We start from the raw sequence: 19,158 nt of genomic DNA, 5'->3' as shown, positions 1-19,158 counted from the left end.
TCCCTACCTAGAAACAGACCCTTTGGAGGAAGCAAAACTTGGTCCAGAGCTTAAAGGACAGTCGAGGTATGGCATAGCAAAATGACGAGAAATGTATCTTGGGGTACATTTCTGTAGCTGAAGATGAGTGATTTGAACGTTACCCCTGATCTCCAGGAAGGCTTCCTGAGGGATCAACATAGAATCTCAGGACAGCTCTGTCCTTCACCCCCTGGAGGCAAGAACTCAACTAATCTTTACCTATTGCACCATTAGCTCTGGTATGGTAGGAGGCTGCTTCTAGGAAACCCCAACACTTAAAATAGGAAAGTGTTTCTCAACCTGTATTTCATCCCTTCCTCCTATAGATTGTCATAAAAATCTTGAGACTGTCTCTCCTTCATCCTACTCTTGAGGGCTGGGAATCACTGATGCAAAACCTCATCATCCTCAACATCCAAGAAATTTTCCTAATAAATTTTATATTTTGAAGTTTTGAAAACTTTTAAAAAATTCCAAATATAAATGTGTATTATAAAACTTTCCCAAATGGTTCCCTGGATTCTCTAATGTGGCTGTCGGGGGAGAAGGAGGCATCTTCATCTCTATCTCTATCCACTTCTATGCTGAGACCTCAACACTGGGTTAGATCTGGGGGGAAAAAGAGCCCAAGGAAGTCAGAAACACCTTGAGAAAGATGGTGAAGTTAGTGATGTAAGGGTGGCACCAAAGTCTATCTTATGCCTTAAAGAGTAAGCCCAAGAAAGACTGCCTAACACAGCTCCTTGATAAAGATGCCAGTGTAATCATAGAAAAGTCCTACTTATCTATCCCAAACAATTGTAACAAATCCGAGTGTTTATGGAACTTTCTTGAATCAACATAAATGGATCAAGTACAGTCACTTGTGTGACTTGAAATACAAAACTTCACTAACAGCCAGCAGTTCATCATGGGCAAATGGATGAATGAAGTATATAGGAAATCAGATAGAGCTTTCCAGAAAATGTTTGTGAATACAAACTAGAAAAACTATGCAGTTGCGAAAAATGCTAAACTGAAGGACCTAGCATTGTTTCTTTGCTTATTATTTTTTGTTTTAGTTGTAATTTAGCTGTAATTCCTACTTGTATTCTGGATATTGGATAATGCCAATCAAACTCCTGATGTTATAGAAGAAACAGAAACTATTGAGTTGCTTTTCTATAAAACCACCAACTCAGAAAATGTTTGTTCTATTAGATAATAAATCCTTTTCAATGTGTTTGTAATAACTTCCAGTGCATTCTGAAGAAGAGTATTTGAGAGTAATTTAGAAAAGACAGACTATCTTAAATGTTTATGTACAGTTTAAGAGGCTGAATATACATGAAATTAACAAACATTACTTTGTTTCACACATATATAGTAAATAAACAATTACACTTTCAATTACAAAAGTCCTTTTCTGCTTTTAAGTTTGGAGTTCTATACATTTTCCTATTAATTATAATATTATCCTTGGAAGATAGACACATAGCAAACAATACCCATTCTATAGAAATGGAAGTCAAGGCTCAGTGGAATTTAATTATTTGTCCTAATTTATGATCACTAGATGACAAAGTCAAGAGTAAAATTCATAACTCAAACAACTAAATTCAGAGTCTTAGGTCCTGAGTTCATGTAGAATTGGAAAATATTACTAACAATAAATCTATTCTATGAAAATTGTTTTTAATTTTAACTTAAATTTTAATTCTGATTTGAAATTTTATATAATCATTATATAATATGTTTTTATTATATAAACTATAATTACATATATATGTATATATACATAATGCTTCAAGTAATGGAGATAGACATTATCTACATAAAACATTGAAAGTTTTCTTGAAGGCAATTTATTTTTATTCCCCAATGAAGCTAACAGTACTCATATTAAATTTTCCACCAATGCATTTTTCTTTAGATTAACTAGAAACTTTTCCTTGCTTAATCATGGGATACGGCCATATGTTACAAGGACATTCCTTTATTTCATTTCAGGATTTTGCTTCAGAGGTATCTGTGATCCCAGACCAAGAACTTCTTAAAGGCTTCAATGATCAAGGACGAGGATAGGTCCCTTGCTTTCATTTCAGTAAGACAGAGAAGAGAGATCTACTTATTCTTCATAAAACACAAACAGCAGACTGAAAGACCACTTGACTGCTTGCTGTACACTAAGTAAATCTCATCCTTTCACCTTCAATGGTTTTCCAGAGGCTACATACAGGAGTCCAAATCCTACAACCTAAACATTAAAACTTTGAAAAAGCAAGGCTTTATCTACCTTCCATATAGAAAAATAGATAGCAGAATAGAACTAGTCCATTCCCTGTTCTAGGGCTCACCTTCTTAATTTCTGACAAAATTCCTTTTCTTGTGCTTAGTATTTTGCCAATGACACATCTCCCCACCCCACCCCCACCTTCCCTATCACACAATTTTTTATAGGCCCCAGCCAGAGTCCTTATTTTCTATAAAAAATTCAAACTCACAATAATCTCCTTTAACTAACTATTGTATATATTTTCTGCACCTCTCTCTCTCTCTCTTTCTCTCTCTCTCTCTCTCTCTCTCTCCATACATATTTTTTTCTTTAATTGGACTACAAACTCCTTGAGGCAGAAGCTGGGTCTTAGATTTCTAGTTCCCTGATTCATAATATGTACTCAATTACTGTTTATTATATGAATGAAAGTGGTTAAAGCATTGGACATGGGGAGAAAGAGGATCTTGGCAGACACAGGAGAGGGGAATTGAGAGAGCCAAAAAAGGAGAAAAAGAGAAAAGGGATAATCTATGAGATAATGTGCTATGAAAGAAGAGGTGAAGAAAACAAAGTAGGCAAATGTCTAGGGGAGCTATCAGAATCAGTGGCTCTTCCTAAAGTTGATACAAAGCACAGAGAATCAGAGGCTACACTGAAAAAATATCATAATTCACTGAAAAACATCACTAAACTGGCAGTCAGAATATTCATGTTTTGTGTAAAATATGACACTAATTATCTATGGAGCAAGCTATTTAACTGCTCTTGGCAATTCATCGCTAAGCTTATATACTAGACTTGATGACATCTAAAGCCCCCTTTGGTTTAGATATTATGGGATTCTATAGTTTTCCTTCATCCCCCCAAAAAAGGAGGGGACAGGATTAAAAAGACAACATAAAATATCAAATACCTATGACTATATTGAGAATTTCTTTATTACCTCTGTAGTTTCTCTACTATAGACAAGGTTTGTTTAAAAATAAAAAACAAAAAACTACCAATGATGAAACTTTAAACAAAAAGTTAAATTCGTTCTGGGCAAGGAGGGTGGCCTCCATTAAAAGTTAAGATAAACTGAATACAGAAGCATCAGTTGGCAAAAAGAAGGGCAATATTAAAATGACAACATAAAATAGATCAAATACCTATGACTTTACTGAAGCAGAAAATTTCTTTAATATTTGTTTTGCTTATTTGATCATTTAATTGAGCAATACTCCCATCCTGATAGGTTAAGGACTCAGAGTAAGACTGAGATGGAGATTGAAATGGGAATTAGAGGTAACATCTTACAAATACTTGCTCTAGTTCAATGACAGAAAAGTAGTTTGTTGATGTAAAAGGGTAAAGGCAAAGCATTTAAAGATCCATTTGATTGGAAAGAGGTATGTCGATGTAAGAATATCACTGACATCTCATCTGAAATAATCACATATGCTCAGAGATTTGGACAAATACAAGCAAAAAGATCAATTTAAAAAGCACTGAGATGTCTGCTGTGAATCTAGGAAAGACTGTGTATCAAATGGCATTTGATTTCGGTTTTCTCAGCCTCCCCTTCACATCAGTGCTAATCACTCTGCACTCCCTTAGGCACCGGGTATTCTCTTTTGTATCTGAGTATCTCTGTCACAGACAGAATCGATCAATCTAATAAACTCATCCTAACTTTACAGTCTAGGGACTATGTGCTCTCCCTTCCAGAATATACTTGTCTTACAACAAGGGCACGGAAGAGGGCAGATGTGTAACCAAAAGGAAAGATGGAGAGGATTACATGTATCAGTGGGGAAAAGATCTGAAAGCCACAACCTCCCCAGACTCTTTCAGATCTTCACACATAACCCCTGCTGTCTAGTGACCTGGCTCTCCATTAAATTCAAAGAAGCATGTTGAGTTTTTGGTTAAGAAAGTGAATGGTTTAAATCAATCTATAATCAAATACTATATTTGAATGGTGCCATAAATGCAGAGGAGTGTCAAAAGCCCAAATATAAAAATAACATGAAAAATAAAATAAAAAAAACTTGCAGAAAGATTTTAAAGGTCTCCTCTAATCTCCCACTCACATTGGTTTTATCAGATAAGCTAATTGTTGCTTGAAAATACAACAATATGAAATGTTTGGCCCTAAAGGTGTGAGGCAAGAGACAAATAAGCCTTACTTGTTGGGGGATCAAGGGAGAGTTAAAGTATGTGTTCCTTAGAGAACATGCAGAATGTGAGGTGGGCTGGAGGGTGAAAACTGGTGACCTCTGGGCTACTTGCTGTTTCGATTTCATCAACTCAGAATTTTTTAAACAATTTTTAAAATTGTGTGCAATGAAAATCTCACAGATTTTTATATGAAAACATAGGTTTCAGGTTTTTCTGGAATAATCAAAGGAATGGACAGCTTTGAGTAGACAATTCCACAAGGAAAGAAACAGTTACAGAGGTGAACAATCTTATAATGGACTGAGGCTTGACTTTTACCCTGGGACTGGCTGTCCTTTAGTGTTGCCAGTGTAAAGCAGGGAACTGCACTTTTTCTGGGGCAGAAGGGACCTGAATGGAATAAAGTATGGTAACCTGAATGCAGAATTTTCAGTAGGAAAAAAAAAAGAGGGGACAGGATTAAAAAGACAACATAAAATATCAAATACCTATGACTATATTGAGAATTTCTTTATTACCTCTGTAGTTTCTCTACTATAGACAAAGTTTGTTTAAAATAAAAAACAAGAAACTACCAATGATGAAACTTTAAACAAAAGGTTAAATTCGTTCTTTTCCGTTACAGAAAAGAAAGAATTCATCAACACTTACCCTCAACACCCTATATACTATCAAAGAATTTTAAATGTCTTCTGCATTTGAAATAAGAGGCATATAATTCAGCTTATTAGCTCAGCTCTCAAAAATATTTCCTTATTGAAACTTGCTCCTAAGCCTAGGTTCACATATATGATGAAGATCCAAAGAAAGCTTATTTAACCTACATTAAATCTTGATAATGCATTAATGAGTCTTTTAAAGGGATAATTTTAATTCCCCAATCTTCAACCATAAAGACTATATAGTGCTAATCTGCCTTGCCCTTTCGATTAAACTTGTTAAGGGCATTCTATTTAGTCAGCACCCGGAATGGGCCATTAAAATTCTTGTTCTGTAAGAGTTGTGTTCAGTGCTCTGTTGTTTTAAATTCCATTAAATCCAAATGGTCTTTATCGCCCCATGACCACCGTGACTTCAATCAGCCAATTTAATTACCTTACAAAATTGTCAGCAGAAGCAGCAAAGAAAAACAGGAAGGCCTATGACGTTATCAGATTGAAATCTTCCTCTTTGGTGTTTAATCTAGACCAGTCAATAATGATGATGTGCACCTATTTCCTTTTCTTTCAGGGGCTTTTGACCTTTTCATGCTAAGATTTAGGGGGTAAGATTCATTTGAAGCATTTCCAGTTCCTTGATAACTGGACTATAAATTGAAAGCCCACAGAAGATAATGTTTCACTACCCAAACAAGACAATCAACAATTCCATTTCAATACATCAGACCACTCTACTGGGGAAAACCTAGGGTCTCCCACAAACCCCAGGTATTATGGATGCAGTGGATTAATGATTTAAGTATAGTGCAGTTGAAAAACAGTCAACTGCTTTCTACTCTGATGTCTGAAAATGGACATCAACAATTTTCAGGGAACAAATGTAATTGGAGCCACGATAACACAGTAAAATCTTAACAACAGAAAGAGAAAATGAATTCCTCTCACTTGAATTTCTACTACAAAAGGGCAAAGCATTTTCTGTATCAGAAATTTTGACAATTAAAAGATAATAAAAAATTATGCCATCTTTATCATAGGCAACACGTTATTTAATGGTGAATAGGGTTGAAAAGGCTCTGATAATCAATGATACATCTTATGTTTGGTCTATAGTATGTTCCTCCTTTGTGTGGGAGCAATTCACATTAACTTTCCTGTGCTGAGTAAATGTTGAAACAGTGTCATTTGAGAATTCAGGGAATGAACACACTGCAATAATCACTTGAATTAAACTACAAAGCAGAAAGTGTCTGTCTGAAGAAATGTCTACTGACATATAAACTGCTGTTCACTGCTGAAAGACAACCTCACAAAGCCTAAAAATGTGAGTTCCATGTGTCTAGGTGGAGAAGGGGTGCTATTTCTAAAGGACGAAAAGATCATTTTTCAAAGTCGTTTCCTGAAATGAGTGTGCCTCTGTTGATGGATCACATCAGAGTTAGTCTTTGAAGCTTTAAGAATAAGTGAGAACTTATGTGAAAAACAGATTTTTTTAGTGGCCGTTGTGTTGGCAATTCTTGGAAAGATTTCCCTCCCCTGCTTTCCAGAGCTCAGCTGAGCAGGTGTTCGGGCTTTATCTATTTCAGACAGTAGCCGCTATTACTCCCCCATCCCCGCCTCTCAAGAGCCAGTTTTCCTGCTTCCAGATGTAAGGCCACTCCTCCCTCCCGCCCATCTCACCTCCCAAAGGAAGAAAAATCTCTTTCAAAGAACTTGTAGACAGGGGCAGCTTCTAAGCTCAGTCAATTCACTCACTCCCTTGATGTTGTAGTACATCTGCTACTAATTATTATATCTAGGAGCACTCGAGATGTCCAGCAAATAGGGGGATTTCCATAGGGACTCTTTCCACTCCTCCTCACGTCGTGGGTTTTATTATCTGAGCTGTCCCTGACCTAGTAGTCCTCACCTTCTGCCTGTGTGCTGGGAGGTGACTACGTGCTGCGCCATGGAGCGGTGGCTAGTGCGCAGTAGCAAGGAGGTCAGAGCGCATCGGAGGGAAGACCTTGCCTGTGAAGCCTTTAAAGAAAGCCACTCTACTGACATGCTTAAAAGAAAAGCTAGGTCGAAACATCTGAAGGAAAGAAATGGCCTATATCACATGCTTAGCTCCTCCAACACGACTAGCTTGGAGAAGCTGCCCAAGAGTCTGGGAGAAAGTTTGGGTTAATGTCCGAGCAAAGACATGCCTGGAGTTCTAAATGCCAATTCAGATAAGCACTGAAAAATAATTCGACCTCGAAGATTGGAAACAAGTGGTATCTTGAGGAGTGACCACTTAGCAAAGATGCCAAAGCCTCCCAAACTACAAAAGGGACTGCTAGCCCAGTACCAGTAGCGTCCCGAGCCCCAACAGAGCTACTTTCTACCCCCATGCTGTCCCAGAAGCAGGGGTCAGAGCAGAACAGGAAGAGAGGGAGGCTACTGTAACAAAAGCAATGTTCACGTACCGAGAGCTGCAGTAGTTTAGAAGGGAGACTATTGGGGGCCACACCCCCGCAAATGGAAAGACGGAAAGATCCTGCCTTTGCCCTCACCAACTGCAAACAAAGCGAGCACGCAGCTGCGGAGACACAAAGGTGCCTCATTTACATAGAGGAAACCTACTGTGCCTGGGGAGAGGCCCGGCTGGAGGCTTCTCAGGCACCTGGAAAAGCTGGCTCTGAGAATGACTGATGTGACCTGGAGTGGGGAAACAGTTTCTGACCATCCAGTATCTACTTTGTCCCCTGACTTTGTCTCCCTAGGTGAGCGTTGCCAGGATCAAAGACAGGAAACAGCCATCCACTTTGGAGTTAACTTTTAGCTGACCATAGATAGGTCCTTTCCCTCATTGCCCTGAGCTATCTTAAAGCTGAAGGAAAGCACCCTAGGGTCAGCGCTCCAGAGACCCTCTCTCGGAGATGTTTGCTTCCCGAGAAGAGGAGCAGGCCTGGGTGTGAAGCTCAGTGAGAGCCAGTAAGGGTGGGAGGGGTGTCCCCGGACAGAGGCGCTCCTGGGCATAGCTACGTAAGTTTTCTTGGCCACGAGAGAGGAGTCACTGTGCCAAAGTGTTGCTTGCTTCACGAGAGTGCATTTGCCAGCATGTGTGTACGTGTGTATGAGAGAGAGAGAGAGAGAGAGAGAGAGAGAGAGAGAGAGAGAGGGGGGGCGCTTTTTGTACCCGTTAGACCTTCAGCAACTCAGCAAAGGTCAGCACCTTGTGCTGACAGCTCCCCAATCCACAGACTTTGATAGGAGGGCTCAGGGTCAGGGTCGAGTTACAGCCCTCGGGCAGGGGTGTGTGTGTGGTGCGGCAGGAGGTTGTTAGGGGGAGTAAGGACAGCGTAGAGCCCTTGAGGGTGGTTTTCCACCACCAACTGGAAGGGGGGCTGGGGCAGCCTCCTGGTCACATTCAGCAGTTGCCATGGCACCCAGGCAGAGTTTCTGGGTGGTTGGCAGCTCCTAGTCAAGCCCAGTTGGTTGGGGAGGTGGGGAAGGGACTGGTTGCCACCTCTTCAGCAGAGACAGTGCTTCTCACCCACACCTGGCAGGCCACTGCCCAGAAACCCCAAACCTTACTCTTACAAGGCACGAGGCTAAAGATGAGGCTCTGGTTGGCCCTTTGAATCAAAGTTGAAAATAACCTTACTCAAGAGTGGCTTATACACACTCAACCAGCCATCCAGTCCACTCAAAACATGTTTTCCCCAGGAGAAAATAAAACTCCCACCAATGCATCAAATAGCCCAAGCAGGGAAATAGTCCAATGATTACAATATACACAGTCCTTCCCCATAACTCAGGTGGATAGCAGAGAAAACCAATCTCCACGTGGAAGATGTTTGAAGTTAATGGAGAAAATAACAGGTTATCTAGAAACTGGGCCATTGGTTTAGGGTATCTAGGCACTGGTGAGAAGGTCTTTGCCTACTCTCCTATTTCTTAAGGACATTCTTAGTAAGCATTGGTCTAGGAAAATATATTTTTGTGTGTGTGTCAGCTCTTTTGGAGAGCTGTTACACACTCTGCTACAGTCGCCAAGATTTTTAATATGAAGATATGAAATGATCAGCGAATGTAACAATCTAATGATTCAGCAAATATTGTGCTGCAAGACCAGAGGAGCAATAATTAAATCTTTTGAGTACTGGTGGCAGTTTTTCGGCTCCAAGTCTTCTTTTTTTTTTTTCCCACCCAGTCCACAAGCAAACACACTAAGGCACACTCGTTCACAAACACATTTCAGAAGATACCTCAGTATTCCAAATAAGTAGGTTGTCCTACTCAAAATATTGGGCAAAACTACCATATCGTAGCATTTGCCATGCTTGAAGGAGAACAGCTGAACACACACACACATTTCCAATGATACAGAGACCTGTTTAATCTCATCGAAAGAAACAAGCATTCCTGTGGACTCTTGTTGCTAAGAGCAACGTGCTTAAGTACCATCTAAAGGCATGAAGCAAAAAAAGAAGCAAAAAAACAAAAAACAAAAAACAAAACAAAACAAAACTGCAACAGTTGGAATTTGGATATAACCTGTTGTCTGTCTTTGTCATTACCAGCCTTCTGGACTCCAGGTGTTTATGTGTTGGATAAGGGAAGGGGAGACTAAGATTCCTTTTTTTTATTATGTGAAAAGCATTCCTATCCTGGCAATGCAAAGCCCAAGAGAGATGATAGATTTTATCATTATAGAAAAAGCACATGGGAAAAAGGAAAGAGAGAAGATGCTGTTGACATAATAGGAGATGCAGGCAATCAGTCTGATTTAAATTTGACTGACTTAATGTATCTGCTTTTATCTCAGAGACACATACTCAGGATTATATGGTTTCTTGCACTCTTTGGTCTAAATCCACTTGAACTGTCAAAGGAGGCTCGCGCTGTGGGAGCGTTTACTCAGTTGGTTTTCTCCTCTCTCACTCCCATCTACTTAAGGGAACTTTCCCTGACTAGTCCTGCTCCTCCTAAAACTCCATTGGACATTCACAGCAGCTGAGCGTTGCCCACGCTTCATTTCCTCCAAGCAAATCTCCTGACCAGCGTTTTCACAGGAATCCCACGTTTAGATTTTCCTTCGAGCTCTAAAAGAACCCTGATTCCGTAGGAAAGCAGTAGATTCCCCTAATATATAACTGCCACTCGACTCTTTTATCATGCCACGATGAAATAAAGACGCACACTCAGACTCCCGCACACAACTACTCTCCGCCCCAATCACCACTGTTAATCATTCATTAGATCAGGACTCTAAGAAAGCTGGGAGAGGAGGGCTCACAAGTTAAAAACAAACAGAACCCTTTCTTAGGACGCTATTTTACTTCGGCTAAGCAGCAGCCTCCTCTTGCTAAACAGAGCCTACTACCTTACAACAACATTTTTACAAGCGCCGTTTCCCCAGAAAAGGCAACCAAGGACTGGAGAGCGGTGAAATTAGACTAAAAGGCTCTCTGATGACAAAAGAAATCAAAAGGGTGAGCTCCTTCCACTCGCGGACCTGTCCGGGTCCCCGACCGAAGCGGACAGACGCCAACTTGCCAAAGAGTTACCAGGTACTGACTCGTCTGCCCCGCAAGCTGAGAGGCGTGCAGCCCCAGCGCGAACGGTCAGTCCGCCAAGCCCCGGAAGACTCCCGCGGAGACAGGCGGGCGCGACCGCCGGCTGTGCCCCCAGCGTCACCACCATCTCAGGCTACGGGGTGGAGGTAATGCAGCGACCACTACCACACACTGGCTCTCACTTCATCCTCCCGTGGCTATTTTTTTTTTTTTTTTTAATAAAAGAAGGAAAAAAGGAAACGAAACGGAAAGCACAAGCGGTTCTTTAAAACCCCGGGAGGCTATGGAGCAGCGAACAGGTCGGAATACGTTGAGCCCACCCGCCTGTAAGAGGGAACCCGCCTGTTTACATCCGGCTGCCTCGGAGCCGGAGACCAGGCAATGGAGAGGAATGGGGGATCTTACCAAATCTTAATACATGTGTGGTTCCTTGGGAATATCCAATCCACAGTAAGCAGAGCAGGAGTTTAATGGTGCGCCTGAAGACTGGATTACTTAGAATCGGGGAAATAATCTTCATGGTGTTTCTGTGTCCACACGCGCGGCTCCCACTTCCCCGATCTAGCGTTAGGCTCCCGGTTCGGGTAGGAATGAGGATGCGTCGAGTGGTGGCCGCAGACACGATCACGGCATGGTCACAGAGAGGAAGGAGTCTCCGCTTCCCAAACCCATTAGCAATCGCTGCATGTTCTTCACTCACTGCGCCAAGGAGCAACCTTCCACTGCAAGGGATGGTGGGACATCCATGTTAGTCGGGGAGCATCCGGGAGAAATCCAGCACGCACACCCACAATGTCCGGCCGCGCGAGCCTGGGGAAGCAAAGGAGGAGGAAATCAATGGGAAATCCAGCCTTGGAAACCGCCGAGCGTCGGTGGCGAGCCACAGTCCCAGCACAAAAGGCGCTTTGCTCGCAAAGGTTTTGCCAGGCCCTATTCTACTGCACTGCTGCACAGCTTCTGACGTGAAGCCAAGATTAAGTGAGAAAAATTGAGATAGCTGCTTGCCTCTGAAGGCTCCCTGCCAGTGAGCTTCCCAATATCTCTTATGCAACCGATCTCATCGCCCGCTTTGAGTTTCAAGAAAGAAGTTGGATTTATTTACATGGAGAAAGTGCTTTTATTTTCCATAAGAGTCTTTGCTAAGAGAGTGGTGTATGCAAGCAGACTTCGTACAATCAACTGATGAATTTTAATAAATGACAAGCTAAATCAAAGTCACTTTGCCTAGGAGTTGTAAAAAAAAAAAAAAAGGAAGTGGTCTAAGCAGAAGAATTTACTGCAAATGTAACCTGTGTTTAGGTTGAAACAAGGTCTTGTTTATATTCTTAAATTTTTTTTTTTCCCCAGGAGTGAATACAGATTGGAGTGCAATTGCAGAAGTTAAGATAGTCTTTAAAAACTTGAGTGGACATTCCTTGATTACTACTCAGGAATAAAAAACAGACTTCAAGTGGTCTTTTAGAAGGAAAAGTGTTGAATTAAAATGAAGGATTCCTATTTTCCCACCCATATTCTTAGCTCATCTAAAATAATTGTGCATGTATACAAAGACAATGATATTTAAGTTGGTATAACTCTTAAGGCTTCAATAACCTACACTCGAATTTCTTCTCATTTTAGGTTTTTGAATATGTTTTTCTTTCAGAGGCAGAATATGGGATCACAGTTTGGGCAACATTGAGTATCAATTAGTCTAAAAATGCCTTATTGTCTAGTGTTCTACTTAGAGTCTTTAGGCAGTGACTGTCTTGGCTTTGAAATTTATTTTTTTAAGTACAGAAATACATATTCTTTTAACATGAAAATACATTTTACTGCTGAAATAGGTAATATGCTGTACTCCAGACATAGAAATAAAACTATCCAATCCTAATATTTTACATTAGCAAGTGAAACCCAGATGGTTAGTAATAAATATATTATTATATATTAATATTTTTAAGTGGTCAAGTAGCACAAAAGGCAAAGTGCTGGACCTGTATTTTAAAATAATTGTTTTTTCACAACCAACTAACAGGGCATAGGTTAAACCTTATGAAAAAATTATAAGATTATACCTTATTTGAAGAATATCTATTTTTTTAAGAGGGAGTGATATGAGTACTATTTCTTCCAGATAGCAAGAAAATGATGTAATGTTTTCATTCCATCACAGTGATTTTTTTCATTCTATTTTTTCTTAAGATATTATAAAATGCTGACTTGAAAATAGAGCTACATTTTGCAAAAGCATTAAGTGGGCACTGACTTTTCTTTAAAGATGGAGGCATAACTGCAGTGTCAAAAATAAGTATCATGAATGACTAGTTCTGCAGTGTAGCAGGCAATTCAATCAAATAATTTGACTATTTGAGCACTTTAAAAAGAACACCTTGTGCAAAAACCAAGGGTATCTAGCGACTCCTTCAGTCCATGTATAAAATATCTCTTGTAAGACATGTATACTCCAACACGTCTGTATTTGTTGTTTCATTTAGTTTCTATTCTATTTGTTCTCCCTCTTTTTTGATCCTAGCAGATACAATAATGACAGCCAGGGCAAAAATAAATATTCTTAGTTTTTTCATCTGTCAATATGATTGATATACAATACCTGAAAATAACATGCTCTGTTGTGACTAATCAAAATACTGCAGTTTTGCGGTATAGCTAGTATGTAATGAAACCTGAGAAAACAAAATGTACCATAACTCTTTGTTCACGTATTCTGTTAATGTAATGGCATTTGACATTACAGTTGTAACTTTTCTACTTAAATCTAGCATTGTAAACTATTTAGCTTATGTGGGATTATTTATTGGATGTCTAGTTGGAAAAGCGAAAGATCAAGCTTCAAGATTCATGAAGTTCTTACCCAGTATATTAAACAGTAAAAAGTCCATCATAAATTTTTCTTACTATTAATTGGTCCCCAAAGAACCAATTTTGCACATATGCTAAATTAGGTTCATTTACATCCATCAACTAATCTGAAAGACTTCCACATCATAGAGAGCAACTCCACCTGTCTAACTGAACTTCTGCAAGATAGGAGACGACCTTTCTTCAGGACCACGGACAGCGCTCCAGGCATTGATTTATTCTGGAGTAGTACATTGAAAGTAGTGCATTGAATGGGTAATGTGCCATTTGAAGTGACAATGAGCATAATTCTACCACACAGAGTCTGGGAATTTGAATTATTGCATTGTTCACATTGTCAAGAGGATTATTTTGTCAACTGTGCTGTGTGTATATTTCAGTGTGACTTACTGGGATTGCCTGGCATACCCAGGATGTGCTAATAGTCATCCCTTTCCAGGGCATACTACTACAAAATCCATTTACATTAACTGTGAATCCCCTCATGAGCACTAAACTACTGTTCTTCATTTTTAAAAAATGCCTGAAATACCACTAAGAATTCAGAATACTGAATAACATCAATGCTATTGCTATCAATGTTCAGTGGCTAAAGACATTTCTAAAATGTACAATTAGTTATTGCTTTAGAATTCTTCACCTTCAGGTTTTCATCTGTTACAAGAGTAATCAGACTAATTATTGTTCTTTCTAATTAAACTTCACTCACTCCCAGGACAAAAACACAAACAACCCTTAAAAAAAAAAAAAAAACCTAAAACAAAACCAACAAAAATCCTAAAATTACCAACCCCCCCTGCTCCGAGTACTAGAAAAGAATGACCTGATGGTGTGGAAGATGCCTTACAGTAGGGCAATCTTGAAGTTATTACAAGTTTCTCCCCAATACTGATACTAGACATCATAGTTCTGAGACTATATGATTGATAAAGTTATTGTATAGTGTTCACTGACCAAACTGAACTCTTTTAAAAATCGTGTCAGTTTTGTAATTTGTTCCTTTTTCAAGGAACAAAAAGCACTATTTGGTGGCAGGGAATCATATATTTAGTAACAGTGAGATTTACACACCTTATCCCATAGTTACATTTGCTTTTGTCTATTTTAACCATATGGCAACCTTTATTTCTAGAAGCCAAAGCTCTGTAGGTTCCAAGGTCAAAGCAGAGATGACAAACTGCAAGTACATACATATATGCACACACAGAGAAGACCTGTATCTAAAAGTAAGCCTCAACACACACACACACACACACACACACACAGAGAGAGAGAGAGAGAGAGAGAGAGAGAGAGAGAGAGAGAGAGAAGGTCCTGACATGAAGAGATATCAAGCCTATGATAAATTAACAAAGAACAAAATGCATATCATGTTCATGCAAAGCTTGTTCCAACAACAAAATGCCATTAGCTTCATCTTTCACTGTGTTTTTATATTTACTGACACTAATGACCTCTTATTCTTGGGCACTATTACTTGAGAAGCAATTTTAGTTCTCTATTCTCCCAGTGAAAATGAATCTTATTCTAGTTAGCTGCCACCTGCTGGGGCATGTACAAATGTGTAACAATCCTTACAGCCTAACATTTAAGAAGACAATGCCTATACCTTTTGCAAGAGACAGCAAATACATATCCCAGGACAACCTGAATTTCAAAGGTGTTGCAAAGGTTCTTCCATGCCATACCTATATTCAAATTGTTTCACACGGAATTCTTTCTAAAGATTCCACTTGACTTGTCACCAAAGTCCTGCTGTTACGTGACATTTGAGACACCTCATCTCACAGTAACACCTGACCTGTTCTTCCATGCATATGGCCTGTTGTATGGAAACTAAGCTAAAATAAACAGGCTGTTCATCCGTGGCATTAGAGGTGCCAGAGAATAAAGTCAGAGCTGATACCACTTAAAACCACACTGTTGCATACTTACACTTCACTCTTCCTAACTACGAATGCTATGGTATGCAATCCCTTGTGATTCTGAACACATATCAGCTGTTCCACCAACATTCTGCTGCATTGATGATTAATGACATTTAGAGTTTTAATTAATTTTTAGATGCCAAAAAGAAGTGTATCTTAATTAAGAAATTGAATTGGAATAGCTTTACATTTCCTGGAAGCTTTTTTTTTTCTTTTTTTAAGATTTTAGTCTGTGCAATCTTCAATGGGTTTTAACAGAAGAAAACTAACAGGGAAGACTTCCAGGCATCACTTATTTTTCAATCACTTTCCTTCCCTGGGTTTCATATTGTTTGTTTGGTCGGTTGGTTGTTTAATAAGTTCCTAAGGCCACTGAAAGCTGCGGTGATGGTTACAGTAATGGTTTCTATAAAAGTTAGGCAAATCAAAAATTGAAATATTATTACCTACCTTCCAGCAACTAAACTACAGGCTAGTTACGATTGGAATGAATCAATCATCTCTTGTGTAATAATTAATCCATAAGGGAATTTCTGATGACAGAATACTTACAGTATGAAGATGAAGAAGTGCTAGAAGGTAGTCTGTGTGTTACCAAAAGGACAGTAGTAGTAAGTTTTCTAATGTCCCCTATTCCCTTAATTGGAAATCATTAGCTAGGGGGTCTCAGTTAGGTCGTGGTGTTGAGTAAAGAACTCCTTGAAGGTAAAAATATCAGGGAATGAGAGTCATTAAAAGTTTTTGCCGTTTACGATCCACCCCGGTGACTCCCCTTACCCTAATGGGACGTCCTCCGAGTTTTGGGGGTTTTGTTTGTTTGGGTTTTTTTCAGGCGCTCCGGGTTCTGGCACTGGTTAAAATGAATGTCTGTACTTGAGCACAGAACTAAGGAGCAGGGTTAATGGGAAAATGGGCGGATGGAATGAAGGCTTGGGAGTTCGTCAGACCCGCAGGCAGACACACGGGTTCTTGCCATCTGTCTCTCTTCGCCTCGCGTGAGTCCCGGTAGCTGAGGCCACTTCCTGACACGTCCACTTATTAAATTATTTTATGTGGAGAACGCGAGCGCCCGCAGCCAACCGAGCCAGTTGCATCCTTGACGGGAATTGGCTGAGGCGAGCGGGACAAAGCCACTCGCAGCGAATCGGTCCAGCGGGTACCGTGAGCGCACCGGGCTCCGCCGCGCGGCTGTTCGCCTTCTTCCTCTCCAGGCGTTAAAAGCCCCTCGCCCACCCTCGGTCCCTCCTGTGGGAACGTACACCTCGGGAGGCAGCCCCGAGCGGAGCCCACCGGGGGGAGTCCTTACCTCTCGCTGCGGGTGAGGTAGGCAGGGAGGGGGAGGGGTGGTCCTCGGGGAGGAGCAGCCAGAGGAGGTCGGGCGGGAAGTCTGCTGCTCCCGGACAGAGGAGCGCAGCCGCGGGCGCCGAGCGCGAGTGACGGCGGCGGCGGAGACGAAGACCGTGGAGCAGCGGCGGCGGCGGCGGCGGCAGCGGGAGCGGCGGAGACAGACACGCCTCCTGGCGGGGGTTCCTCGCCTCTTGCTTTAAAGGCGCCGCACTCGTTTCCCTGCGGCCCCTGCACACTCTCGGCGGCTACGGCCACCAGGGCGCAGCGCTCCCCCCGGGACCTCAGGAGCGAAAGTGCGAGAATTCTGGGCACCACCAGGCTCGGACGTTATAAGTCCGCTGGCCGAGACTTCATCTCCTGCGCACACCCCCGCCTGCTCTGGGATGGGGGGGACCGGGACTGAGATGTTCGGTCAGGGAGTGATGAAACCCCCAAGGAATTTGCCTGGCCCCGGGTTGTGACAACACATGTAAGGAGCCCGAGCACGTTCGGTTCTGGGTGGTGGCTTTTATACCTCTTCGAAACCATAGCAACGAAACTTATTTGCTGCCAGGATTTGAGGAGCAGCCCGTAGTCTCCAAAGTGGCCCTTTTACTCCAACTACTGCCATTTCCCTTTGAGGTTTGCGGTAAAGATTTTGTTTGACCTGCTCCTTACTCCCACTTGCACCTTCTGTGCACACGCTACCAATGCTCTCTCGTCGCGCTGCCCGTACCCCTTTAGATGCCTGGAATCCGCGCACCTCTCCTCGCCTCCGTTGCTGAAAGTAGAAAGAGACTCCCCCCGGGCGTCGGCGAGAAGTCTCTGTGTCTGTCTGAAGGCTTAATGGCAGACGTCTTCTTGGCCCCCGTGCCCGCCCCCGGCCTCCGAGGTCCTTGAACTATCAACCCAAGCAAATCGCAGAAAGAAGTTGGATTTTAGATCTGGTGGGAGCCGAACCTGAGGTCTCAGGCTCTACGGTTGTAGAAAGGAGCCTGGGGAGAAGTCCCGGCTAGGCAGCCGCCAGTCTAAATTCCCTGGGGGACTTTTTATTGGGCCCGAGGTGGGGAGGGGCACCTAAGACCTACAGTCTTCGCGAAGCTCGGCTTCAGGGAGGAGCCTCCGGCCATGAGCACTACAGGCTTCCCCTGCTTCTCAGCAAAAACGATTAGCTTCTGCAAACAATCTCTGATTTCTGCTCCTCTGGGTCGGATAAGTCAACATCTATTCAATACCAATGCTATTTTATCCTCGGTCCTACAATATTAACTAGAGCAGAGACTTAGCAAGTTGCCCCCAGAGGAAGTTAGCGAGCAGCGATTCGCGAGGTTTAACTGAGGCTGAGCCGAACAGGCCATGCGCTGAGCCCGGAGACAATTTTCAAATGGGTTGTATGAGGAGGGGCCAGGTGAGATCCCGTGGGTCTGCAGGATCCTTCAGCAGTCCTGATCCCCAGCGGCACTCAGATCTGTAATTTCGAAGGCCCACAAGTAGAGAGGCTCTGCGTACCCAGGGACTAATTGTCTTGACTGGAGACGAGCGAGCGTTTGTCCTTAGGTTGCTTCCTTCCCTGCAGCCCTGCCCTCTCCCCCTCTTCTCCCCTCCCCCCCCCCCCCCCCTAAAATTAAGCCCTCGTCGGAGCCTGGCTCGGCTTCGCCACCCTCCACGCCCTGGGGCTAGCGCCTGATTCAGCCTAGTCCGGCAACACACAGAAATAGTCCTGCCCAACCCTACCTGGCTCTTGCTCAAAACCACCAGTCTCTAGCTTCTTGGACACCACCTCGGAGTCTCCTTACCTCCTACATGCCTACTGTGCCCGCCCTGTTGGGGAGACTCAGGACTTACAGAGGTTAAGGAGAGATTAGTTAGTGGCAATGGAGAGTCTGTTAGTCATTTAAAGATCCAGGGGGTGGCAGGGAGGCTCCCGTAATTAAGTCAACAGCGGCCTTGTTGTACGGAGTAAATAAATAGTCAATGACTCCATTGTGCCTCGTGGAGCGGGCAGCACAGACGCGTGACTGGCTCTGGGCGCCTGGGCTCCAGCTGCTGTGACCTGCAGCCTAATGGACCCTCGAGGCAGAGCCCAGTTTGGGCCAGGCCCGGAAAAAAATACCCTATTCAGTCCCATTCCCCCACCGGAGGAATGGTGACAACTTGTCTACTGGCCAAAGACACTGTCCTTGTCATCATACAATTCAGCCTTGCCACTTCCAGGAGGGAGGAGCAAAAAGCTGCACACAGAATAGATTCCAGTGCAAATCCCTGGGTGAAGGCAACCTGCTCTGTTTTGTTGTAGCTCTGAGAGAGTAGAACAGGGAGTGTGTCTCATCTGACTTTAAGTGTTCAGCATAGGGTTTGGCATACAGTGAGTGCCGCATGAAAAATGAGATCACTGGATC

At 42.2% G+C, this 19,158-nt stretch overlaps 1 protein-coding gene across 6 annotated transcripts in view; it reads right to left on the bottom strand.

Annotated features, from left to right (window-relative positions):
• Window positions 1-17,857, bottom strand: part of GRIK2 (glutamate ionotropic receptor kainate type subunit 2) — a 662,286-nt gene extending 644,429 nt beyond the window's left edge. For 3 of the 6 annotated variants that reach the window (XM_043592013.1, XM_043592015.1, XM_043592014.1), the window contains exons 1-2: window positions 16,740-17,855; window positions 11,049-11,453 (exon numbers count right to left, since the gene is read on the bottom strand). In XM_043592013.1, coding sequence (XP_043447948.1) covers window positions 11,049-11,163 — 115 coding nt within the window. In that variant the 5' untranslated portion in view covers window positions 11,164-11,453; window positions 16,740-17,855. Of the gene's footprint in view, window positions 1-11,048; window positions 12,233-16,739 lie in introns of those variants that run through there. The other 3 variants (XM_043592016.1, XM_043592011.1, XM_043592012.1) reach the window with 3 other exon arrangements.
• Window positions 17,858-19,158: the final 1,301 nt, after the last annotated feature.

Source organism: Prionailurus bengalensis, chromosome B2 (assembly GCF_016509475.1).
Source record: "Prionailurus bengalensis isolate Pbe53 chromosome B2, Fcat_Pben_1.1_paternal_pri, whole genome shotgun sequence".
Lineage (NCBI taxonomy): Eukaryota > Metazoa > Chordata > Mammalia > Carnivora > Felidae > Prionailurus > Prionailurus bengalensis.
The sequence above is the reverse complement of the archived record's forward strand: the minus strand, read 5'-3'. Positions and strand labels throughout refer to the sequence as shown.